Here is a 26,101-nt window from a genome sequence, read left to right on the forward strand (position 1 = left end):
TATCCCAGACCATATGCCGCTTTTGTTACCAAATGCAGCACCTTTAGTAGCATTTCTGCTCCATATAAAGAGGGATCTGGTGGAGCAGTGAAGCCCAGGCAACTTGTGGAGTTCAGTTAAATGGACATGAAGCAGAAAGGTGTGTTTCTCCTCTTCCTCAGGCAGCCCGAATGCAGCAGGCTGCGGATTAGGCCCTCGATGGGGTGGCCTGCAGGCATGTTGCAATTCAGAGCTCCCAAATAACTCTGCAGAGTTGGAAGGGCTCGTTCCTGTTCGCTGTGCACGGGTTACGGTGTGCTTCCTGGTGTCAGGGCCATACGGAGCACCCGTGCTGCACAGACTCCTGCACAGACTTTCTTTGCACAGTTTGTTACTTAATAATCCCATCCATTTCTTTCGGATAACCAGAACAACAGAGCAATACTCAAAAACACAGTGTGGAAAGATGTACAGACCCAGAGAACTCCAGCCAGCATCCCAATGCAAACAATACATACATACATATATATATATATATATATATTTTTTTTTTTTTTTTCCCCAAAGCAAATTTTGGAAGGAAGCAAAAGTTTTCAAATAACACAAAACAACAAACAGCCAGAACTTTCCACAGACCTTTCACTTCCTATTATCCCATTTCCTATCACTATCAGTACATTTTCCTTCACAGCCTGGAACAGAAAATGAACTCTCAGAAAATGTTCTCTTTTGCAGTCACCCGGTACAGCTTTGTGTCCTGTTATCTGGGATTTTTTTCCTTTGTATTATTAAACTAGGGCCAAAAATAGATATTCCCTTTATAGCAAGAAATTCTATTTCATATCTTACAGCACTACAGCTCCTGATTCAGAGTTAGTTTATCCACTCATGCCTTTTAGATTAATTTCTTTTTGTCTCATTCCTTCAGGCTTTTCGCTATATTTATACTCCACTGAAAATCTTGTAGATAAGTGAGGTGCACAGAGACCTGTCTTAAAGCTCGCAAGAGCTGCTCAAATATAGACTTGTTATGTAGGATGTAGATTAGGATGAGTCCCAGACATCCAGCAGCTTAAAGCCTGGGCATCGAGAAGAATTTGTTAAAGTTAGTTCAGGATGTATATCTATTTCTTGACATCACCCATTTTTCCAAAAGGAGGCTTTGGTTTGAACTTGGTTCAGATGATAATCCCAGCTCAGACATATGGTTATATATTAATCCAAAGCATTCATTTAAAATACTATTAAATGCCTTTTTTGCACTTTCTTAAAAACAGGGTAAAGGTGCAGTAAACTGCCCTAAACAGAGGGAGCCACCAAACTTTTTACCCCTCACTGTATTATTTTCACTGAGCAGCAAAAATAAGTTTCAGACAAACAGCACATGTCTGCAGCAGCTCTGAAATTTGGTATTTTTGGTTTTCACGCTCAGTTGAGTTTTGCTAGAAGAGGGTAATCAATAAATTACTCATTGCCATTCTGAGGTACAAAAGCAGCCCAATCATGGGCAAAATGCGTCAGAGCACAAATAGCTGAAATTCTTATCAATTAAAACTACTCAGTAAAAATATTAGCATTATTAGCAGTGGTGAGCAGCTAACAGTGATTGCTAATACTAGGGGCCAGTCTGCAAGGTGCTGGCAGTGGAATAGGGGCACTCAAAACCTATTTTATTACCCCACTTTCCTTGCAAAACTCGAGTCACCTCTGTGAGCACTCTGTGTGCTCAGAGGGGATCAGGGAGATTTACGGGCATCTCCTTTCCTTTCCTTTGCTCGTTAAAGTTTGTCATTGCTTTTGAAGCAAACACAATAAAAGTGGCACTTTCAACTGACTGCCAATCATTTTTAAGTTTCTGAGTATTTTTTTTTTCTTAAGGCTGCTGGAACATCCTGCTCAGCATAGCTGTGTGTTTAACAGTGCTCTAAAGAATGTGGAGAAATTGGTTATTGGCTGTTCATCCAACCAAAATATTAAATGTTGTCATAGTCTGTCTCAGCCTAACTTCCCTCTCCCTGGGAATCACAGCCAAAAAATTCCTCTTACCTCTCCTCTGTGCTATTTAATCTCTCTCTCTCTCTCTTTTTTTTAATCTACATTTTTTTAATCATGCTGCTGCAATTTGTACAAAAAAGTAGCTGAGAGGCTGTAATAGGGGTAAACCCAAGTGATATCCCCTGGAATCAAAGAGGATTTTGTAGAAAACACCTGAAAGAGAGGGACTATTCCTAGAAAACATTGAGCCCCGCGATATGGCCCAACACAGAGTGGCATACGAGCCCTACAGCTCAATCTATGTCACTAGGAGGGAGGCCCCCAGTCTCTATAGAAATTCGGAATATATGAGACAGGGCTGCAGAGTGAATTCTTTGGGGTCAACCTTGGGAAGAAAGGCGGGGGGCAGGATCTCCCTCCGTAAAATGTTTTGGGGTGCCACTGGGTGGCAAAGAAAGCATCCACCTCTGCCAACCCTCTTCAGTGAACTTTGGTGCCTCTATGGCTTGCAGGAAGGGCTGTGGGTTGGTTTTCCAAACACCCAGGGTCCATCCTGGCTCCACCAACATCTCAAAGAGTTTTAGCTTCAGCATATGCAGGACATGTGAAACAGCTGAGTGACCCCATGGCCAAGCCCGTACAAGAACCAGCGAGAGAGAGAGAAAAGTAGGACTTACCATGGGCTTCTTGTACTCATTGGGCTTGATGCAGCGGACAAAAAAGGGCTGGCACACACTGAGAGTCCTCATCAGCAGCTCCAGGGACCGCTTGAACTGGCTGCTGAGCGTCGGCGAGCGCTTCCTCGTCTCCGCTCCCTGGAAAAACCACAGAGGAGCGGCCTCAGGAAATGAAAGGATAACAGCGTCTTTCCTCTCTGGTTGCGTCCCTGGGAACCTCCCGCGGTGGCGGGCGGGCAGAGGGAGGAGCGGGGGGCTCGCAGCTGTGGGTGGAGGGGGCTGAGGGCAACGCACCAGCAATGGGGCAGGGGAGAGCTGGAGAACTGCCCACGCCGGCAAACGTGGAGGGTGTGGGGAGAGGAGAGGGCTTGGCTGCGAGGCTCCTGCTCCTGGATTTGTCCTTGATGCTCCTCTTGCAACAGTCAGACCCTGTCAACCTACTCCTGACACCTCTAGTGAGGGAGAGAAAACGCAGGAAGGCAGCAGGCCCTGATGCTGCCTGCATCTGGTGAGCAAATCTATGTTCCTCCTTAGCAAAGCAAGCAGAGGAGCATTACACCAGTGCTGTGTTTTCGATTTCTCCTGCTTGAGCCTTTCCATATTACTGGCAATTCCTACTGCTCTCTACAGAGCCATTAGGGAGATTTGTCTCTGAGAGCAAACTATCCTTTCCAGGCCTTCAAAAATCTTTGTACAGTGACTTGGAGCATGCAATAGGTCATGGATGCTCCTCAGATGCTCCCTCATGTTGAGCACAACCTCTACTGTTCCTTGGGGGCTCAGCCTGGAGAAGCCAAATTATGTTGACAGACAACCCAGGAGCATGTTCAATGCAGTATGACCCTGGAACAGCTCCAGAAGGTGCTAATAAGGTCTACTTGCTTTTCCCAGCCTGTACTAAAAAGATTTAAGTTGGAGAAGATTTTAGTTGTGTTTGGAGAAGAATATTAGCAAGATGAAAAAAAGGGTATTTAGGAGGAATCAGGACGATTTGGAGTATTTTGCCTTTTCTAACTGCTTTGATTAAACTAAAAATTGGGCCTAGAGTTTTGGACAAGTGTTTCTTGAGCAGAATGGAGAGGTTCTTCTTCAAAAGTCACTTCCTCCTGCCCTTTGAGAACCTTTTAAACTAGCTCCAAACAAAATGAATCCCCAAGCTTGCTTTATGAATCAGTCACTGTGAGCTGAATTACAGTGACAATTAATGACCTGAAATACACATAGGACCCAGTGATGCTGCATGTCTTGGTAGGGGCTGGTGTTTAGGTAGCCTTTATGGGGCAGCAGGTACTACTGGCGGGTTGAAGGAGGAGTTGGGCACCAGGCTGCAACTCTCTCTGAACTAATTATAGGGCACACTGTGAGATGACCTGACAGCCAGGGATTTCCCAAAGGGAGGATATCCAGCAAGCTTTTAGTGCGTATTTCCTCCAAATTTCCTGTTCTTTGCAGGTGATCAAGCTGTGCATGGAGTCGCAGAGTCCCCATTTTCACTGTCTGTGCTGCTGTGTTTTGCAGAGTGGCGAGTTTTATTTCTACTTTAAGGGGCAAAATCTGCAGGTGCTCTTCAATGCATAGCATTAGTAACTTGTGATTAACATCTGTACCACTCGCCCCAAAATAAGGATTTTGCATAGTTCAGGTTGGATATTATGGTAAGAAAAACCCAGTCGACACAAACAAAGTCGTCATGGAATTCCAACAAGGCAAGTGAGCAGAGGAAACCCAGCTCATGCACACATCAGAAAAACCTGGCCCACTCATCCTGGAGAGCGTTGGGGGCCAGCAGTGGTCTCTCCCAGCAAACCTCCCCTGAAGGACAAACTGTGAGCACATTTAATTACTTAATGGATGTAGCTGTTACCAGCAGAGTGCTGTAGAGTCAGGTGCTTGCATCTTGTTTGCAGATTGGGTGATGAATAGATTGTGTTGGCAAGTATCTGAGCATGGATAGTTTTGATTAATGTTGTTTTGCCGCTTTGCCAATTATGTGCAAGTGATCACTTCTACATCATGTAAAAGGATGGCCACAGTGAGAGGCCAGAGAAGCAGGAACAGATGCAGCAACAAAGCTGGAAGCAACTACCTGTCTGTCAACTCAGCCATGGTGGTAGGAAGGGGCTGGTGCAAAACCTTATACCCTGTATCTCTACGGAAATGCATGAGCTGTTTGCTCCTAGGCAGCAGATTCAGCCTCTCTAGCTTGCTAATTCCTTGCAGTTTCTCCTTGCGTGCATCCAGCCTCTGGTAAAAGGCAGGGGTGCGATCTCCACCGAATCAGCAGAGCAATCTGGGCTCATCCTGTCGAGGGTGAATGATCCCCAGACTGCGCTATCCTATTCGTTCACATGCTCCCTGGGCCTGACGTTGGCACACAGACCCCTCAAGGTTGAGGGGATGCTAACTGGACTTCCAGCTACACAATGAAGCCTTAGGCAAGTGTTTTGCTTTGGCCTCCTCCTGCATCGACAAAGTAATGCCTCTGAACTAAATGTTTCCTCCTGCTTCACCTCAGCACCAGTATGAGAATCACATCTCCTCCCTCGAAGTCTAACAAAATGGCCAAAAAAGGCGTGGAAGAACCTCGCACCTCAGCCTACTGAGGCACTGGAAAATGCAGGTGTTACTGCAGAGGAGGAGCTTTTTAAGTTCAAAATGGTCACAGTCCCCATAACCTGAAGGAGAAAGCTGAACAGACATTGCTTTTCTCCTGAACAGAAATGTCTTAGCTTTCAAACTCTGAGACTGTAATATCTTTGGGACAAAGAGTATTTCTTTGCCTGTGTTTGTAACAGAGACTAGCACAGGAGAGGATGAGATATGTATGCTCTGTAGAAGGACTACCAGGAGTCACAGGTGCCCAGTGAGCTGTAACCTGGACTGGAGCACTGAATTCTTTCTCACTCAGCCTGTGCTCAACTTCAAAGGAAAAACAAAAGAAAAAGAAAAAAAAATAGAGGGAAGAAAAATATATGATTTACAGAGAAGCACCCTCTCAGAAGAGAAGTTCAGAAAGAGGTGCTGACCAGGGTGACATTTGGACCTGCTCCAATGTCGCTTGCCTCTGCCACCTGAAACCAGGCTGGTTTTAGAGGCCCAGAAATGTGTGTGGCTGTTTGCAGTAACGTAAAGACAAAAGTCAAGGCAGAATATTATCAGCAGGACACAAGGCAGATGTTTTCCCAGTTCTGGGAGCCTGAGCTCTCCAGTGGTACAACTGGAGCATTAAGACAGCTCTTAGGTTCAATGAGATGACATAAAATCTATCTGTTAGGACCTATTCAAACTCCTTTGCTTGTTTTCCTGGACATTTCTAGGTACTTATCATGTATCCAGGGCCAAGAAAGTGGTAACCAGATCAGCCTGGCTGCTCCTTGTACAGTCAGTAGATATAGGTGGACACAAAGCTAAATTGGATGGTCTTAATAGAGATCCAAAGCTTCAGCAGGGGCAAACACTGGATTCTTTTCTATGTAACATTCAAATCAGTTCCAAGTGAACAGCAGCTAAGAGAAAGGCAAGTGCAAAGAGAAGTGTCGCCAAGCTAGAGATGTCAGGTGTGCTCCTGCTGTCCCTGTACACCTTCTCCTCCTGCTTTAAGAGGCAGCTGTACAGTGTGCCAGGAATGCTGTGCTCAGCGCCAGGTGCCCTGGGGAGATTGTGATCTTCCTCAGTAGGAGGAAGGTCTTGCATTTGAAAAAAGGAGAATTACTTAAGGTGAGGTAGGGAAGGTGGAAGAAACATGCACCATTGGTAATGTTTTGGGGAAAGGCTCTAGAGCAACGATCTTCCTCACGTCTCTTTATTAGCAGAAACTAATAAACTTTGCATCTCTCCAGTGGCAGAATCGCAATCGTGTGCCATGCCAATGGTGCTTCTCAAGACCCTCTCTGAAGGCTGTGGGCAATGATGCTCATCGTTTGTTATGTATAAGGTCATAAAAGTGGCTTCCATATAACCACTGAAAGCCGAGGTGCTCTCACAGCAGGTTCTGTGGTGCCATATGATGAAGAGATTCTCTCTCCTAAAGGCTGCACAGTCCAGAAAAGGCCTTTGAGATGCAAAGCTGACACAGGGCTATGTAACGGTGCTGAATATTACTATTCTGAACTAAAATCCCATTTTGTACAGCTTACTGATATTGACATATTTGGAGAACTTTTAAATCTGACTGTTCCACCCTTGCCTCAGTGACTAACAATTATGATCAATTATTAACTATTATTCATTGGAAAACTTACAAAACATAAGGCCATATTATGAGAGCCACAACAACAACAACAACAATAACAACAACAATGAAAATAAAAAGCATAGAAATGTGTTATTTCTCCCATTTCACTATATCTCCTGTTACTCTCTTCAGTAAAAATAATGTGGGCCTGAGCATTCCTAATGGATTTTGTATAACAATTCTCACCATATCCTAGTCCAAAGGGGATTTTTTTTTTAGCATGTGGCATTGCTAAAATCCTACAGAGGGGCCCAACAAAATGTTGCTATCCAAACTTTATTTTGCTCAGAGAGGTTGTGGAGTCTCCATCCTTGGAGCCATCTGGACATGTTCCTGGGCAACGTGCTCTAGGTAACCCTATTTGAGCTGGGGGCTTGGACTAGATGATCTCCAGAGGTCCATTCCAGCCTCAACCATTCTGTGATTCTGTGAACACTTTGCAGTCATGACACAGAGGGGAAGGAGCCTGGGTGTGAAACACATGTCTTTGGGTCATTTTGGGTCAGGTCACACTCATTGGAATTCCAAGTCCAAGCACCCTGAGACACTGCAGAGATAAGAAGGGTTAAAATTCAGCCCCATGCAAGGATCTGGATTTTGAAAGTTAGGTCTATCTCTAACATAGTCCTCAGGCTGTGGGATGGTCGTCATGGAAATGTGGGCAGAGTCACACAGCTAGCATTATGAAACCTTTAGCACTCAATATACTACCCTATGGCCAAATATCTATCAGGAAAGGTTTAGGAAGTCATCAGAACCAGTTAGGAGACTAGATGTATCTGAAAAGGCATAAAAAAAGTGCCAAGAGCTTGTTTGGTTGCATATGGTGAAATTCAGTATTTTCTGCACCTTTAAAGGCATAGATCTGAGCTCTCACTTGAACAAGAACCTAAAACCACCCATAAGAATGATAGTATTTCCAAGCAACCCAGAAATGCAATCCAAGAGTCTCTCTTTGCACCTTAGCAGTCTAATTTCCCACCCCTAAAAGGGGAAAACAAGGGCAAATTCACAGCTACGTGGAGCAGCAATGTCCCACTGAAGCCAGTGATGGCACAGTGATAGGCAGCAGCTAAACTCCATGAACGAGCAGTCTAAAGTTAACGACAGTGACTCAAACATGAAGGAAAAAAAGACATCTTGGCTCAGGCTGGTTCTGATTTTATCCAAACCGAATTCCCATCACTCCAAAGCTCTTCTAGGTTGAATCCTACAAATACACGGCACAAATCATATTGCTGTATCTACTGAACAAGCCCTAAAAATGCTTGCAGTCACATTGGTCAATTAAAACCAATCCTCTACAGGTAACACAGGAAGGGGAATAAAGCAGCAAGAGCAAAGCACAAACCTTGCCAAGGAGAGGTGAATATACAACAGAGGAACTCATGTATTTATTTTACCTTTGGTGTGGGTGTGGGCGACTGGCCAAAAGTGCTGGATGCATAGCCACAGAGAAACTACACGAAGCACAAGTTAAAAACAAAACAAAACAAAACAAAAAACAGAGACAGAGAAGAGCAAATAGTGAAAAGAAGGAATAACTGAAATGGGAGCCTAACACTGTCAGTCTTGGAGGTCCAGCTCTTATAACATCTCACAAACAAAATGTGTTAATTAGATTTTGTCTATCCCCCTCCTGTCTTTTCCCCTTTCTCTCCATGTTCACATGCCTGAAGCTGAGGGGACCATCACTCTCCAGCTCTTGCCACTCGCAAACAGGTCTTCCGCACCTTTTGACCTCATTCTTTATCCTTTCACTCTCAGTCCTTCCCACTTCCCTCTCCTTAGCCCATCTCTTCTGTCCTTTGACCAATGCTCTTAATAGACAATAGTTTGGAAGACAACAAGAAAAGCACATTTTTACAAAAATTCTATAAAATATCTTTCTTCCTCCCCTAGCTATAATCCAGTTAATTAGTTTCTACAGGAAAGAATCTTTGGCTGAGGGGAATCTCCTCCAGATCTGAGGTTTATTTTCCTCTTCACCTACTTCCAACCTCTTATTTCTATCCCCCACTGCTCCTTCTACCTCCTACCCTAGCAACATTGTCAGATCATGAAGGCTGATAACTGAGAATTGTGTCTAGTTCCCACTGAATCTGTCATTTTGTATATCTGTATAAACGACACTATTCAAAGCAATGCTCCAGTTCAGCAAACACATGCAGATAGCTCTTCTCAATGATGGGCACGCACAAACCAGCCTTAAATGCCCAGTATGCTCCAGCAATATCCAGTTCACCGCACACAGTTTTCACTGTGCATGAAGATTAGGTCATGTTTCAGGGGCCAAACAGTTACCACAATATTCAAACACACACTGTTGGGTAGTTTTAAGCCTTTTCTCATCTGTGGTTCTCTAAAATTTCTGGCATAGAAAGATCCCACTAGAAAGTCTGAGTGCTGCAAAGCAAATATGGAACCCTTTTCATGAAACCCTTAAAAAGCTCCCAAGGTTGGAAGGTCTCAAAGGTTGGAAGACACTGAGAAAAGTGCCCCATAATTTTATTTGCCTGTATTTTATTTGATAAATAATTTTATTTGATTGAGCTGGCCTCAATGTCTCTGGGAGGTTTACCCACAGCTTGTCTCCCTGATGCTCAAGGAAGGTGTGCACGCTGCCAAGAAGAGCCTTGCTTTTTGCCACGCACAGTCAGTGCCTATAACCCATGCTCATCCAGTCCTTTCAGGGGATGTGTTTGAAGAAAGGGGCTGCAAAGATTATCAAATTTTGGTAAAAGGCGATGGCAAAATGAGCTGAGCCCTGCATCAGATCCTTTTTGTCTCAGCAGTTTTGTTCACGTAGTGTTTTTAAAGCTTGGTAGGGGATCTCTACTCTCCAATTTTACACTAACCTTGTGCATTATTAGAGGAGCTAGAACATACAATGTTTGCTCCTCTTGCAGCTGTGTGTATGACAGGTTACAAATCTACCATTCAAATAAGAAAAGCAGAGATCATTAAAGTATCAAAGCACAAGGACCAACATTAGGGACATATTCTTAAGATGTTTAATGTTAAGATGGTGAATAAAACTATGAAAGGAAAGGGGTTATCTCAAGAAAGTGCTCTATGCTTTAACAGGTCTCAATTCTTAGGTCTGAGGCTATATCCAGGTGGACATTTCAGTTTTGCTGAGACATACTGCCAGCATCTTTTAAAGGTGACAGCTTGGTAGGTGTCCCAGTGAAGAAGTCTGCATGACTGTGTAAACCTGAGAGCTCCTTCTTGTTAATTCCTTAGATTGCATCTCTGCACTACCCAAACAAGCAAGAAATCATTTCCAAGGTGAACTGCAAAGCTTGCACAAAAATAAAGAAAAAAAAAAGAATAAAAAATAAAAAGCAAAGGAAATGGCATCACTGATGCTACAAGAGTTATCATCTAGTTCAGCAAAAGTCTCTCCATCTGGTGATAACTCTAAGCCTACCAGGAGTGTCGTGCCAGTTGGTAGCTTAATGGGGGCTGATAAACCTCATCATATTCCTAATGAAGTCAAATGGTATCGATCATTCGTTTCAGAAGGAGCAAAGCTGAATGGCTACTGGTTAAGAACAAGGCTTACAAAAATGCCTAAAGCATATTTTAAGAAGTTGCTTAGGAACAGAGGCATCTTCTTCCCTTAACAGCCAAGGGATTTAACACCTAAATTTGTCTGGCATTCCTGAAAATCCCCAGGTCCCTTGGGCCATCAGTGGAACTGGCTGGCCTCTGGAAACAGCACTCCAAAACTTAAACCACTTGATTGCTTTAGAAAAGTTTATCTTCACATCTTCTGCTACCCCGTGGCTTTGCCGAAGGAAGGAGTGGAGGATTCGGCCATAACGACCGGTGTGTGGAGGCTTTCAGGTTCTGCATAGTTATTTTTAAAGCCTGTCACTTCATTCCACTCTGGTCTATAAGTACTTAGCATTATTTTTTTTGCATTGGATCTTTAGCTCATTCAGAGCAGTCATCTGGTTTTCTTTTTTCACTCTATTATACATACATACATATATACATACATATATGCCATCTATTCCACAGCAGTAGCTAGTTCTTCGTCTCTCAAGTTTATGTGATCACAGACTTTATTCTTCATATCTATATACTGCATATTTCTCCCTCACACAACTGTGTCTTGTTCCCTACATAATTAGCAGCTGAGCGACCACAGCACAAAAGAACATTTTGGGAACTGAATGCAGTGAACCGGGAGTGCGACACTGCATCACAGTATCTGATTGCTCCCTCACACTAACAGGTTCAAAACACACCCCAAACTATGTGACTCTCCAAATCTTCTATCCATTCCCGGAAATGCCCCCCATCCTCCTTCTGAAAAGACCCAAATGAAGATCCCTCCAGTCTGCATTACCATTGCCACATCTGCTTGGAAGATCTGCTTGATGAATTTGTTTTTTGAGGAATGCACCAGCTGAATGATGTCTCCATGCAGCGTGTCCCTGTTTTTCTCCAAGAAACCTAGAGGAATAATGGGACAACACACAGGTAGGTGACACAGCTAGTATGTGTCCTGTAAACAACCTCTAGTCACTGGGCTACTAGTTTTTCTTGGGGAAGTCTCCTATATTCAGGAAACTAACGAAAATGTGTCCTTCAGCTCTAGAGTTGCTTAGGCGTCAGCTAAGGACATGCTGCCCTGTCCTAAGACAAAGAGCAGCACGCAGTCCCCTCCAGAGGATGCTGAGGAACCCCATGACAAAATTAAATGCCCTAGTTAGAGCCACAACTTGAACGGGAACTCAGCAGATTTCATCGGGGAGGATGAACAGAAATGGGGGAGTGGGCAGAGAAAGGTGGATCAAAGGAGGAAGACAGGCACATCTGCAGGCTGAGTCAAAAAATGCATGTGGGGCTTTTGCCTGCAGTTCTGACTTGGGCACACACAAGTGAAAGAGCACAAAACTTTCCAGCTCCTAGGCACTCCCTAAGGGCCAAGCCATTGCGGCCAGCAAAGAGTCACACTGGCAGTGCCAGAGGCTACCGTCCAGAAGCAGAATTACAGTGTATGTGTGTGTGTGTACATATATGTATATATACGCATATTAGTAGTATAATTACTCCAACACAGCAGCAGTTCACCTTCCCCCAAGCATCCCCTCGCAGCAGCAGTGCCCCAGAAGCAGTGCCATACCTTTCGTTTCATAGTAAACAATTCCAGCAAAGTGGTTAATACCAAACTGGGTTTCATAGTTGTTCTTCGGTGGAATATAGTTGGTGTTCAGCTTGTGCTGGGAGTTCAGCTTGTGTAACATTGTGGAATCTGTTCCCTGTGCACATAGGAAAAGATCTGACATTTAATTAGGCTTTTTTTTTTTTTTTTTAATTAAAATCATTTTCCAACTAAACATGGTGTGTTTCTTTTTTGGCTTGGGGGACCACATACATTTCTTTTGATGACAGATGTGTTGGAGGGGATCTCTCAAGTGCAGCAAGTGCAGAAATTAAAGAAGGACAAGATCCAGCAGGACACCCTTCCTCGTAGGCTCCTCCACCATTTGTGACAAGAAGTTGTCATCAGTGCATTGCAGGAGCCTCCTGGACTGTTTGTGCCTTGCTGTGTAGTCCCTCCAGCAAATGTCAGGGTGGTTGAAGTCTCCCATGAGAACCAGGGTCTGTGATCATGAGGCTACCTCCAGCTGTCTATAGAAGGCCTCATCAACCTTCTCTTCCTGGTCAGGTGGCCTGTAGTAGACACCCACAAAAGTGTCCCCCATGCTGGCCTGCCCTTTGGTCTTTATCCACAAGCTCCTGACTGCCTCCTCCTCCTCCCTGCCTAGGCAGAGCTTGATGCATTCTGGTTGCTCTCTCACATAAAGAGCAACTCCACAACCTTGTCTTCCTAGCTTGTCTCTCCTAAAAAGCACATAGCCATCCATGGCAGCATTCCAGTCATGTGAGTTATCCCACCATGTCTCCATGACTGCAATGAGATCATGGCCCTGCGACTGCACACAGATCTCCAGCTCCTCCTGTTTGTTCCCCATGCCACATGCATTGGCATACATGCATTTTAAAGAGGTGGTCATGCCTGCAGGTTTCCCAGGAAGGGTGCACAGGGGTCGCCCATAGCCATGTCCCAAATGCACATCCCCAGCTGCATGCACCCATTGGAGGCCCCCCAACCCAACTTGTGTTTTGGTGCCTTCCCTGCCTGTATGACACACCCCCGCCCCCTACCTACTTTAAAGCCCTCTTTACTAGGCTGGCCAACCTGTTTGCAAAGGCAAATGTGCCCCACTTGGTGAGGTGAATCCCATCTCTCCCCACCAGTTGTTGGTCTTCAAACAATGTTCCATGGTCATAGAATCCAAATATCTGTGGTATGTCATGTTATTTTCAAAATAGTAATCCAAAGGGAGTATATTTAATATTACTTTCTCTTAAACTTTGTCAGAAGCTGCTCTTACACCCTTACAGGTGCGCTCTTCCATTAGAAATACTGACTTGTTCATAACTATGACTGTGGCACAGGTGGGAGAAAACATGACAGCTAGAACTAAACATGCTAGCTAAAACATAGAAAACTATGAATAGGTAACCCACTGGTAAATGTGTATTACATCCTATATCTGGTGTCATATATGTGGCTGGTTAGACCTCTCATAGGGCACCAGTGTGAGCCCTGAACGCACCTTGGGGAATTTGCTCTCCTCGTCAATGAGGGAGATGATGTTCATCGGTTTGATGGCAATCATGTCCAAGGCGTCCTGGTTGTCAGTGAACTCAATGTGCTGCCAATTGATGTTCTCCAGGTTGTACTCCTCCTGCTCTAGTTTGAAGACGTGGCGCACGAAGAACTGCTGCAAGTTCTCATTAGCAAAATTAATGCAAAGCTGCTCAAAACTGTAGAGGTAAGGTTAAGAAATGATTAGTTTAAATCCACCATACTTGATCCTTCTCCATTGCTTTCCATGCCTGAAGCAATGCTCTCAGACCTTATCAACCACTCAGTAAGGCTGCTGTTAATAGAGAATTGCCATATTGGTCAAGATTATTGTTTTCCCTCCTCAAAGAAAAAAAAAAATCTTTTACGTGTTTAGTCTGAACCTATCAGTTTGAGGTTATGTCCTATGGTTACTATGTGGCCAGTACTAGAACAAATAGGAAACTTGAACAAAAAGGAAATATCTTGTCTACTGTAACATAAAAGTGATTATTTTTGATTGTCTCTCATGCAGATATAAGCCTCATGCAACCCATTCCTGTTTATCTTGGGAGAGGTAATAGGACTGCAAGACCCTGAGCTTGGATGGTGAAGGAGGGTTAAGACCTCAGTCTCCTTTTGTAGGCTCCATACCTGTTCACAGTGAAGTTCTCAAAGCCAAAGATGTCAAGGAGGCCGATGGATCTCCTGACACTTTTGAGTTCCTGGGAAGGAGGTCTGTAAATTGCAGCATTGATCTTCTCCACAATCCACACAAAAAGCCGCCCATAAATTCCCTGCAATATCCCAAAGATAGAATTCACTGAAAAAGGTTTGCAGTGCACCCTGCTAGCCTACAGCATCATTTTGCCTGTGCCAACACAGATACTTGCAGAGCATACCCAGCTATGGGACAATCCCCAAGGGACACAGTCCCCAACAGGCCAGTTATGGTAGACTCAGTATGGTATAAAACTGCAAGAACCACTGTGTAGATCAGGGATAAAAGACCTGAAAACCTAGACTGAAGACAACTCAAAACAAAATCCCAGATTTGGGCACTCTTAAATTTTGGACTTATGCGCTTGTTCTAAATCTCATTTGTCAGAAGTTATGGTTATAGGATAACCCAGAGTACTTCCCCCAGTTTCTAATCATCTCTCTTTCTATATTACATTGCTAAGCAAGTCAAGGACTTATTGCCTGGACAAGGTAATGACCTTCTTAAATATTGCAGCACTGTCCAAACAGTTTATCTTGTGCTATTTCAGTATTCCCAGAAATGTGTATTTTACAGTGATATTGGTTGCTTTTGTATAAGTTACAGCAAGACTCTCTGAAGGAGAGTCTGATGCAAAGGCCCATCACTGCTGGAAAAGTCACCAACTGGATTTGCAGACCAGTTACACATTAAAACAGCTAACCTGATTTACTAGGCCCTAACAGATAGAGTGGAGGGTCAAGCTGGCCAGAGTATGCCACAAAAGGCCAGAGCAGCATTTGCAGCAGGCCACTGGTGCTTGCATTGCAACCTTACATGGGGATGCAGACAGCACAGCAGTGATGTATACCTATCCCACCAACCTTCACTGCCCCAAAACCTTGTGTGATGCTCTCTGTAAGTGCTCTGTGTCTGCCAAACAACTCTGTCCTTACTCCAGGGAAGTTCAGCTTTACTTACAGCTACAGACACGCCCAAATCATGAAATTCAGGTAGGAGTGTTGCTCATGTTAGTAAAGTAGCTCTGAATTACTGCCGCTCTACTGACTGTGGCAGGAGGATCTAATCTTGGTACTCAAGTTGGGGTATTTCCCTGAAGCTGAGACAAGTTCAGTTTAGGATGCTGGCTCCTTCCACAGATCACCCTTTAATCTGGACATGTTCAAGTCCAGATTGCAAAGCCCCTGAAGACCAAGCTCTCTAAACTACTTCCATCTCATCTTTCTGTATGTCCCACCAACAGCAAAGTTTCAAGGCAAGTAGGACTCATTCTGTTAATCTGAACTCACACATGCAAGACCAAGTAAGACAGTTTTCCTCAGGGATGGATGCTCTGGTCTCAAAACTGGCAGATTTATTCAATTTATCTACAGGAGTGTCAAGGAACATCCTAAGAGTTACCTTTACAAAAGCATCCCTCACGTCGAGCGCTTGTTCCATGCTGAGGGGGGTGGAGACGGTCTCACCTCTTGTGATTATAGTACGGCTGGTAAGGCAGTTCATCACATCCTGAGGGTCAACCTGCCAAAAGCACCACCAGACACTGTTGTTGACTTCATAACATAAAAGGGCTTTATAAAGACTTGGGCTACTGGCCTGATCGTGTGGAGCCAGAACGGAACTGTGCGGCCTCCCACAGGTGGAAGCAAGTGACTTTTATTTGCTGTAACAGGGCAAACATCCCAGTGAGGTCACAGGCCTTAATACATGCTCGTCTTTTACTATGGAAAATGTTCCTGTGAGTTAATGTTGGATATTACTAAGGGTTGAGGATAAGAGTTGAAAAAGCAAAGCTTGCCCTAGGCCTGCAGAGCCATATCCTGCCAGCACCAATGTAGCTTTGCATCCCTTTGACCCCTTTCATACTCCTGAGTTCAAGCCAGGGAAAACTTCAGTCCTGAAAGTACGTGAAAACACCTCTGGATGGCTGTAGGTCATATTCTGGGATCAAGTGGAGCTCACAGAGAAAAGCTGCTGACCCTGAGGAAGCCCTGTCATATCCTGCGGAGGACACTGATGAGTGCTCCAGCTTGTGGAGCTGTTTGGCCAGTTTGCATGGGGGTCATCTCATCTTACTTTAGACACACATGGTGCAGGTGATGTCTCCTTCTTGGCTACCATAATGAACTCTCTTTACATTTAACAAAACTGTAAAATTGAAGTAGGTTAGCTGGGAGAGTGTTAGACTGAAGACCTAAAGGTCCGTGGTTCAAACCCAGGCTTCAGCAAGGGGGGTGATCCTTGTTGCTGCAACCCTGTCTAACATGCTCTAGGTGACCCTGCTTGAGCAGAGGGGTTGGACTAGATGATCTCCAGAGGTCCCTTCCAACCTTACCAATTCTAAGAGAAACAGGCTCTTTTAGGGAGTGACCTTTTTTGGACATCATTTTTTAGGATGATGTGAAATGTGCCCCAGAAGTGTTTGTTTCTCTCCAGTGTTGCAAAGGCGGTTCAGAAACCAAACTCAGGTGGAAATACCTACCTTCATGCTGCTAGTGCAGGGTAAAGTATGGTTTAGCCAGGCCTCTTTCAGTCTTCTAGAGCTGGCAGTGCGAAGAGAGCCTGGTTCAGATGAGACTTTCCATGCCTTGCCACAGTATTAAGAATCCACAGTCATGGAAACAAGCTGAGAAGGGGACAATAACACCCCAGAGCCACTAACCTCCAGCAATGATGCTGCAGTGATTAATGATGTCGACTGAACAACCTCGCAGGCATCCAGGTTGTCATAGGTCCGAGCTAGAAGGGGAATGGCACAGGGAAAGCCATCAGCAAGCATCGCAGTTGTGCAGAAGGTAGATCAGGTGGTGGAAAGGCCCTTTTCCACTGCTTCCACATGATGGCCAGGCAAAGTCTGGTCATCAGAATGGAAAGAAGAGTTTATGTGGCTGACAGAGTCCTGGCATTGCGTGCAAGGGACCTGTATTCTGTTCTGCTAGACACTCTAAAATGACTTACATGCTAGAAATACTTTTACCCAAAGTTGATGCTTTAGGCTAAGTTCTGTTTTTCAAAGAGGCTTTTAAATCACCATGTCATTTCCTTCGCAAACGCATGTCCAATTGTACAAGCACTTCCAAAATGCTCCATTCGTCTCTCCTTGCAAAACCTGAGTCTGCTGAATGTTCAGTCTGAGACTGTTGCAGCGAAGGGCTGCCAGTCCCAGGCTGCTTGGACAGGTACCAGAGAGGTGAGAATGACACACTGATAGTCCTACTACAGATGGATTAACATGACCCCTTTCTCCACTGAGCATACTGGAGTCTGGCAGCCCTGAGAGTGGAGACTCATTCCTCATTTCTTGTCCTTACATGCGTTACAATAAGCACCTGAGTCCCTGGCACAGCACTGTAACAGGTGGCTGGATACAGTCTTCTGTCCTGAAACTTGGCTCCCTCTCACCATACAGAATATGAAGTAAAAGTGCACTGGAAGATGTCCCTGTGCTTCGTGTTTTACCTTCATACTGCAGGTTCCCCATGTGCAGTATGGCAGCCAGCAGCTTGGAGATCTCCCAGTTCTCAGTGTCGGTGAACATAAGGACCTTCATTGCAGAGCGAATATTCGCATACTCTTTGCTATCATCTCTACCATCGCAGGTGGTGCAGTTACCCTGGGAAGGCAAAGAGGTCACCCACTCAGGGTAAGGCTGAGTGGGTCTAGCACAGACAGGTGTAACCCTAAGGCATCTGAGGCTTAGCCAAGCTTTACCCAAAAGCAGCAGATGTTTTGTGTAAGGAATGAATAAGCAACAGATGATGCTGAACCTGCAGATCTGGTCTACCCTTTGGTGCATGCTATGATGAAGTGCTCAGTCTTGTGATCTACACGGTCCCACTTCCCCAGCTACCCTGTGTCTGGCTGCAATCAGCAGAGGAGAAAAGACTGCCTGAAGTCGGGTTAAAGAGACAGAAGGAAACATGGTGAAGGTTCCTAGAGATCCAGCTGGAAGGCTGGCTCCTTTACTGATGATGGTCTGGCCTTAATTGCCCCTGCTTCCAGCAGCCCTTCTGGGATTAATGACATCAATATATAAGTAGCGGGGCTGAAGACTGCTGGCTGTGTTAGACACTGCAGTTTGTGTGGATGTAGAGACTGATGAGATCACATCACCCATCCATGCACATCTCCTCTTCCATCATCTACTGCGAGAGCATTGTGTCTATGTAACACCCTGGTTATTTCCAAACAAATGACCTGGGCACAAAATATCTAAACCATCCATGCCTGGGTCCTGTTTCCCAGGAATAGTGGATCTAGTCTGTCTTTCATGCAGGGTTTGGGGCTGCTCTAGGACTGCGAAGCCTGTGGCGGGGTAAAGATGTCCCACAGGCCCTGTGGCTAAGACTCAAGAAGGTCATAAGTAGCAAAGCAGCCTCTTGGGCTGCAGAGGAAACATCTCTCACAGCTTTACTTCGGCGAACACATCACATCCAAACCTCTACTCTGCTGTGCTCTCACCATCGCAAGATAGTTGTAGTCAGTGGCTTTCCCTAGACCCAGTTTCTTCTTCTGCTCCATTGTCATTCCTCTTAGCATGCAGTAAAACACGTGATAATTCCTCTCGTCCTGGGCCTGGAATAGAAGAGAAGTGTCAGATCCTCAAGAAGGACACTGCAAAAGTGGGTTCATCAAGTGCCCACTTTGATGCTTTTAGGAGAGTCTTACTTGTCTGCAGACCCGGGACTTCTCCAGTAGGTATTGTTCAATCTTTGCCCCCTCGATGGCTCCCCTCTTGTTGAAGTGGATATCAATATACTTCCCAAATCGGCTGGAGTTGTCATTACGGATTGTCTTTGCATTCCCAAAAGCTGCAGGGAAGAATCACAGTGTGTCAGAGAGGACATGGCACAGGCAGGATCATAGATCTGGTCTCGAGGGAAAAAATAAAACAGTGCTGAGGGGCTACAAGGGTTAAATCAGCCCCACAGCTTTTCCCTTATGTGCGATTGGTTCAGGATCATCTCAGCATGGAAAGGCAGGATATGATGTAGATAGCTCTGTGCTGGGAAATATGGAGGGGAGAAGGAGGCATGGGATGACCTTATCCAGGAAAAAGGTCTAGAGGAGAGGGGTTTTGAAAGCAGCTGATAAAACGCAAGAGGGTTTAGCAAGGCCAGCAGGAGGATGTTACAGTGTGCAAAGTGACGCTCTGCGGGAAATAACGGAGCTGCTGGTGAGTGATTTGTTGACTGTGATGGAAAGGAAAGAGCTCATCCTTTAGGGGAAGGCAGAGGAACTAAATCAACCTCCAGAGGGAGACTTTGCCTTGCAAACAGACTGTACGTAAGTCCGCCCTTCATGTGGCTGCAGACCATTCACCCTGGCACCTATGCTCCAAGATTGCTGGGTGGGGAGTGCTGCAGGCACTGGAAACAAGTTTGAATTCAGGGCCTCTCTTCCCCTGAGCCCTGGGTGTGATTAAGCACGCTACTGCAATACTTTAGCACACACAATCAAAGGACTCCCTTGGGTCGGATGCTGTACCAGCTCCAGTAACAAGTACATTGGCTGTCTGGTGGGATCGGCTCTCTTGGGAAAGCAGGACAGGATTGTACTGGTCCAGCATCCTCAAACCTCAACTCAAAGAACCAGAGAGCCAACACGTCTGGTTCAGCCCACAAACTCGAGCCCAAAGCTGAGCTTGCACCGCAGACAGACTCCCTCTAAATCCTATTACTTATCAACACCAGGTCTGTTCTGCCTGGCGTAAGCTCTTGATCCCTTTACACGTGTGTTCCCCAGGGTGCTGCAAACACATCATGCACTTGCCACATGCCACACTGCCTTCTACCGAGGCCGTCAGGTAGCTCTGCAGTGCACTGAGAGCCCTTGCAGCATCTTAACGCCACAGCTGCTTACAGCTGAGGAAGGCTGTAGCTGAATGCAGAGAGGGAAAGCTTTGAGAATAATGATCCTCATTACCTGGATCTCTCTTGAGTTGTATTTATTTATTTTTCTCTATTCTACTGAGACCCATTCTAATCTTGGTCAAGGAAAGATTTGTTTTGCTATTGCTTATTGCCATTACAGGTGTTTAGTTTCTGAAGCTCTGGTCAAATTAATTGCACGTTCAGCTGAACCAGCAAAGAATATGAATAAGGGTCTTTTCTCTGCAATTATGATTGAGCAGAACACTTGAGGTAATTTGTTGAGTACAGCATTTACATCATATTGGTGCTCTGCATCCACATATAATTGCAACACTGGAAGAGGTTGTGAGTTTTTTTTCAGAAGAGCTTTATGTGCCTGGTGATCAACGTTTTTGAAATCCAAAACTATACAGAGAATTAGATAAAATTCTAATTTCTATTTTGAAATTGGTGTGTGTGTGTGGGGGGGGAATGTTTTGCTTAAAAGTGGAAAAAACCACACTTCTCATTTTTAAAGAAATTTTGAAAATACTTCAGATCAGCTTAAATATTTAATTTTTAACAATAGTTGTCAAAAATATTAATGAAAAAAATGACAGACCAAATCAGAGCACATTTTTGTTGTGAAAAATAAATTAAAATGGAAAGAAACCAAATAGACTATTTAACAAATGCTTTCATTGGCGCATTTGAAATTTTTGCATTTTGTCACTTCTTGAAACTCAAAACGAAACAACAGGAACCCATGTTTGACAATATTTTGTGGTCCCTGAATCTGATTTTTCTGGGCAGAAAAAGAAGAGCGATTCAGTACAATGTTTGTTTTTCACTTCCAGTGCTGAGCACTTATAACTCAGGCCATTGCTATCACACTGTCATGCACGTGCAGTTGCATATTTGTCACCTCGAAATTGCTATCGGCGAACACTTTTCCTTCTGTCATCCAAGGTCTCACCTTCCAAGATGGGATTTGCCTCCAGGACCTGCTGCTCAATCCAGGAATGCTGACCGCTGATAGCAGCCAGGAACTGCAGAATCAGTTTGGTGCTTTCTGTCTTCCCTGCTCCTGATTCACCGCTGCAAAGACAACAGGAATTGAGGTCAGTGAAGGCCCTGCCACACCCCTGCTGGTGTCCCCATATCCTTTGATATGACTCTATGGCCTGTCCTGCATACAAGGTAGCCAATATAAGTGATTAAAAGGGACTAATAAAAGGGCACTGGGGCTGAACCCTGGTCCCATGGACAAATTACCTTGCATCCTCACTTCTCTGCATTTCCTGGCCACTGGCACGTTGCACTGTGCTTGGTCCTGACTCTCCTGTGGGTCCCACATGATGCTCTTTTGGCCCTCCAAGGTAATAATTAATGCATATTCTTTTGACTCCCAGATAGCTGAAATAATGTGTGTGGGATGCAGCAACCCAGCAGAGTAATATTTTTATGCACTGGAACTTGTGTCTAGGTATTGCTTGCCCTGGAGGGAGTAGGTGGCAGCCTAAAAGCATGCAAACCTGTTCCAAGATGGGATAGTGCTGGAGGGCTGAGGGAGCCAAATCTAGCCCACACTGCCACTTGCAGCAGTCATTGGGGTGAATAATCCCCATAACTGTGACTGGACATTTCCAGGAGGCCAAGAATGAGCACAGTGAAAATCAAGGGTCCAGCACTCATGCTTGTCCCTGGCCCATCCTTGTGCAGAATGTGTAGAACTCTGCAGATCTCTGCAGAAATACTGGGACAAATGTAAAGGGGAGGTTTAAGATGAGTATGAGATTTATTGGGTTGTCATATAATTACCAAAAGAAGGATAAAACATATTTACTAGGAACTTTAACTGTGAACAGTAGAAATATACAGCAAAAAACAGCCCTGAACTGGGAATAGGCGGATGGAAGACCTTATGGGTCTTTTTAATTTCTGATTCTTTTTGATAAGCTGTTCACTAGCAACCAAGTTGCAGATGCTCAGCATTCTTTTGCAGAACAAGACCCAATTTGGAAATTCACCAACCCACCTTATAATGCAACACTGGTCCTTGTTGTTGCGCTGCATGTTGAAATAGCAGTTGTCAGCAATTGCAAAGATGTGTGGTGGCATCTCCCCAATCTTTTTGTTGGTATACAGGCGTATCTGCTCCGGTGAGTAGATGGGTAAGAGCTGGTAGGGGTTTACTGCCACCAGTATTGAACCAGTGTATGTCTGGAGGAGAAGCACATGAAGATTTATGGGGACAGTGAAACCTGTCTGAGAGCTGTGGCAGCTTGGATGGAGAGTGGAGGCCAGATAAATTAAAGTTTTTCATGAGCTGGATGAAGGATGATGTTCAACCAAAGATGCTTGTAGGGTGAAGCCTGGAGCAAAAGTGAAGCGGAACTTTCAAGCTATCTAAATCAGTCGGTATTCAGCCCCACTCTCACACAACATAGGTTCAAACCTTAATCTTATTCATTTCAGATGCTCCTCAGTTTGGATTCAGAGTTTGAAGTCAAACTCATCTTTGCAAAAACATCTCCAGAGCCAGCACATATCCACTAGAGATGAACGGGATCTAGAGATCATTGCTTTCTCTAAAAGCAGGATCAGTTGAACCTATATCATTCCTGGCAGATGTCTACCTAATATATTTTTAAAAACCTACACCAACAGAACCACTAAACCATTCTGCAATCTGTTCTTCTTCACTGTTATCTCTGTCTAACCTAATCTTTCCTAGCTGCAATTTAAACTCTGTCATTTGGACATGGATGTGGCCTATGCAACCCTGACATATCACTTCTTGGTTATTTCTGAGTCATTTTTGAAATGGCATTTTGACCATCCAATATGTGTAGTTTGAAACTGTGCAGAGGTGTTAGACATCTTCTCCTTTACTCCCTAGATATAACACTTTTTGCATAGCTAACCTTGGTGGCCATAGGGATGCAGAGAAAGATACAGGAAGCCTATGATCCATCACAGGCATGCAAAGATGCCTGCTCTGTATTCTCCTTGCTGTCCTTGGAAGGTGTAAATATAGGTATATGAAGCCTCTGGACAGCCTTGTGAACAGTACTTCTTCCTCACCCATGGTGACCAGAGACCCTCTTGTGAAACTAGTCATAGCAATTGACTACAACCTAGTTGTACATCTGAAGGCAAAGGTGAAAGTAAGTAACAGCAGATAAAACATATACAGGGAGAAGAGGATGCAAAAAGCCCTTTCATCCACCACTGGCAGGAAGAGAACAATTTTCATGTGGTAGCACGTACCAAGGTTAATTAGTGGCCAATTGGTACATTTTTGTTAACAAACACATTTCTTGAAAATGGGAAATCGTGGCCCTCAGATAAGTAGAGTCTATTCTTGGCCTTGAACAGCAAAAAACTTTGTGGTGCCTTACTCTTTTGTTTCTGCACTTCCAGGAGGCATTTCTCTCAAAACCCTCAGCAAAAAGAAGTCTGACAAGAATAAAAACCTTGTCATCCCACTCAGAAGTAGCTTTGAGAACTAAGAGGCTTGGCCACATCCCAAACTCGTGGCTGAGAGTAAGGATCTCCTTCCCCAACTTTGGTTGTCTGAAAGTTCATGTCTAGAGTAAATCAACTGGGCTCCATCTTGGGCTAAACAAGGGGCATGAGGCAGAAACTGCTGCTTCACTCCATGACTACAAAGGAATCCAAGTTGCCTTGTTTAGGTTAACTTTTGGGCACTAAAGTTATGTGAAATGAATCCTACTTTTGTTTCCTGGTGGAACAAGTTATGAAACTGTCTCTACTACTGCAAATATTCTTTCCAGAAAAAAAGTCATTTCAGTATAAAAGTAAATCTTGCAGCTTTATAATTGCATGACCTAAAAGTACCAAAAGTAGGTCTCCAGCACAAGGGAGCAAAGTGGTATAGGCAAGGATGCTTGTGAACCATGAAAAAATCTCTCTGTACTCTGCTGGCTGCATATTGCAAACTGGCTGACTAATAAAGAAAATCTGAGTTGTTTTGCTGCCTTTCTGAAGGCAGTAAAATAACTATCTGTGCTGGTGAGAGAGAAAGGGAGACATGAACTGGCAGCCCAAGTCAAGCTTTTCATGTCCAAGACTAGTATCCCTTGACTGTGACAGAAAAGGATTGAGTGGGGTGAGATGATAGTTCAGTCTCCACTGTCTGTGCAGTATTTCCCACCTGCACAGGCTTCCTGAAAGGCAACCAGTAGGTGGCAATTCTGTCCTGTGGTAGGGATGCTGCAAGCCCTCTGAGACCTGACTCTGGCCAGCACCAGAGAACAACTTTCTACTCAGTCCTAGGTGGGGTTTGAATTTATAGTGACTAAAGAGAGGGTACAATAGTTCTCCCTGTAATAAAGAGGTTACATGCCAGGACACCAAAAAGCCTCTTTAAGCTCAAGGACAAGGTTGTCACAAATCCCAAAAGGTAAAAATTGGCTGTGAAACAACATTGGCTGGATGGTAGAAGAAGGTATCGAAGTAAGCGAGTGGTGAAGTCCCAGAGCAGCCTTCCACAGAGACAGAGCAGATGGGTTCAGTGCTCAGAGGAGGAGCGAACTCTATTTCTGAACAGGATTATGTCACCAAGATCCCCAGAGACCCTGAGTCCCCTTGCCGTTCAAGGTAGGACACCAGGAAGATTTTTTGCTGCTTCCGAAGTTATTGACAGGCTAATTTGGGGGACGTTTCTAATAGTCTTCCTCAAACCTCTTTCTCTCTTTTGACTTCCTCTTTGCAGAGGTCCCTGAGATCCCTGTGTTTCAGCCACTTTTCTCTGCCCTGCCTGAATACAGCCAGCAAGCCTTTTAAAGGAGTTAACCATTAGTTGCAGGAATGCTTTCTGGATGCTCTCGCTGACCCTTCCCTTGTGATCTGTGAAGGACTTTGTCAGCAGAAATTCTCATGCCGCTGCTTGTTTTCGTAGGTCATTCCTAGTTGATACATACCCACTGTTTGCCCAGTTCTAGCCTCTGATGGTATGCAAAACTTTGGCCACTTTGCTGATGAGGGGCCAAAGAGCACCTCCAAGGAAGTATTCTCTCTCTAGTTTCTATTGCTGGGTGAGAGTAAAGCTTTGGGAAAAGTTTTACAGATAGGCAGGGGCTCTGCCATAGCTGACCATTTACATCAGGAACTACATCTCATTCATTACTGCCTGCATGACCTACATATTAATTAGCCCTGAACAAATCCTTTCTGAGCCTGCTTCCCTCAGTACCCAGAACTCTGTGGCTAACTTCATCTGGATTTTTATGGGGTTAGAGCTCTACTAAATACTCCTGCATTTTGTCAACCCTTAGCAAGCAGAAGGCACTGTGCTCATCTCCAGATAAACATAAACAGATTTAACCCTGCTCAGGAGTCCAGACTCCTTACCACATGTCTGTGCTGTTCAGTCTGGTTTTCCCTCAGCACATGCAAGCCAAACCACAGGCAACAAGCCTCTGCTGAAGTTTTTCTCATTTTGCTGCAGAAGTTTCTTTTCTCCAAGCTTAAGTCATTACTGAAAAGTGCTAATAGCTTTAGCCATCCAATACCACATTCACAGGCTGAGGACTTTCCAGCTCCGGGAAGGTGCCATCATAAGGGCCAAGCTCTGCAGTGAAGGAGATGATGTTCTCAATGCATTTGTGAAGCAGCAGCAATGGTGGTGCAAATTAAATGAGAATGCCACAATGCTTAAAATGCTTAAATGCCACAATGCCACAATGCTTAAAAAATAAGTGAGCCAGTAGAAGGCATGACAGTGATTGTAAATGACAGCTCAAAGAGTCATACTTACCCTCCCACCACAATTTGTCTTAGGTGGAATATGTAAGGGAGGAGAAAAAGGAAAATTATATTTTATTAGAGCAGAGTTATCCCTCCATAAAGCTAAGGAGATAAGAAAATGAGGGACTGAAGTCCCACTGGAAGAATCATCCCTCAGTAGACTCAGAAACCCTTCCAAACAGTAGAGGTAAAGTCACAGTGAGCTTTGCCACATCT

General features: G+C 44.6%; 1 protein-coding gene across 3 annotated transcripts in view; it reads right to left on the reverse strand.

Moving 5' to 3' along the window:
- MYO7A (myosin VIIA) overlaps positions 1–26,101 on the reverse strand; it is a 72,900-nt gene that overhangs the window by 43,471 nt on the left and 3,328 nt on the right. For all 3 annotated transcript variants that reach the window (XM_062578264.1, XM_062578253.1, XM_062578245.1), the window contains exons 3-14: positions 22,149–22,333; positions 21,087–21,208; positions 18,927–19,069; positions 18,720–18,833; positions 17,718–17,871; positions 16,921–16,997; positions 15,660–15,779; positions 14,192–14,334; positions 13,527–13,737; positions 12,026–12,161; positions 11,246–11,352; positions 2,652–2,789 (exon numbers count right to left, since the gene is read on the reverse strand). In XM_062578264.1, the coding sequence (XP_062434248.1) occupies positions 2,652–2,789; positions 11,246–11,352; positions 12,026–12,161; positions 13,527–13,737; positions 14,192–14,334; positions 15,660–15,779; positions 16,921–16,997; positions 17,718–17,871; positions 18,720–18,833; positions 18,927–19,069; positions 21,087–21,208; positions 22,149–22,333 (1,650 nt within the window). The remainder of the gene's footprint in view (positions 1–2,651; positions 2,790–11,245; positions 11,353–12,025; positions 12,162–13,526; positions 13,738–14,191; positions 14,335–15,659; positions 15,780–16,920; positions 16,998–17,717; positions 17,872–18,719; positions 18,834–18,926; positions 19,070–21,086; positions 21,209–22,148; positions 22,334–26,101) is intronic.

Source organism: Rhea pennata, chromosome 1 (genome assembly GCF_028389875.1).
Source record: "Rhea pennata isolate bPtePen1 chromosome 1, bPtePen1.pri, whole genome shotgun sequence".
Taxonomy (NCBI): Eukaryota; Metazoa; Chordata; class Aves; order Rheiformes; family Rheidae; genus Rhea; species Rhea pennata.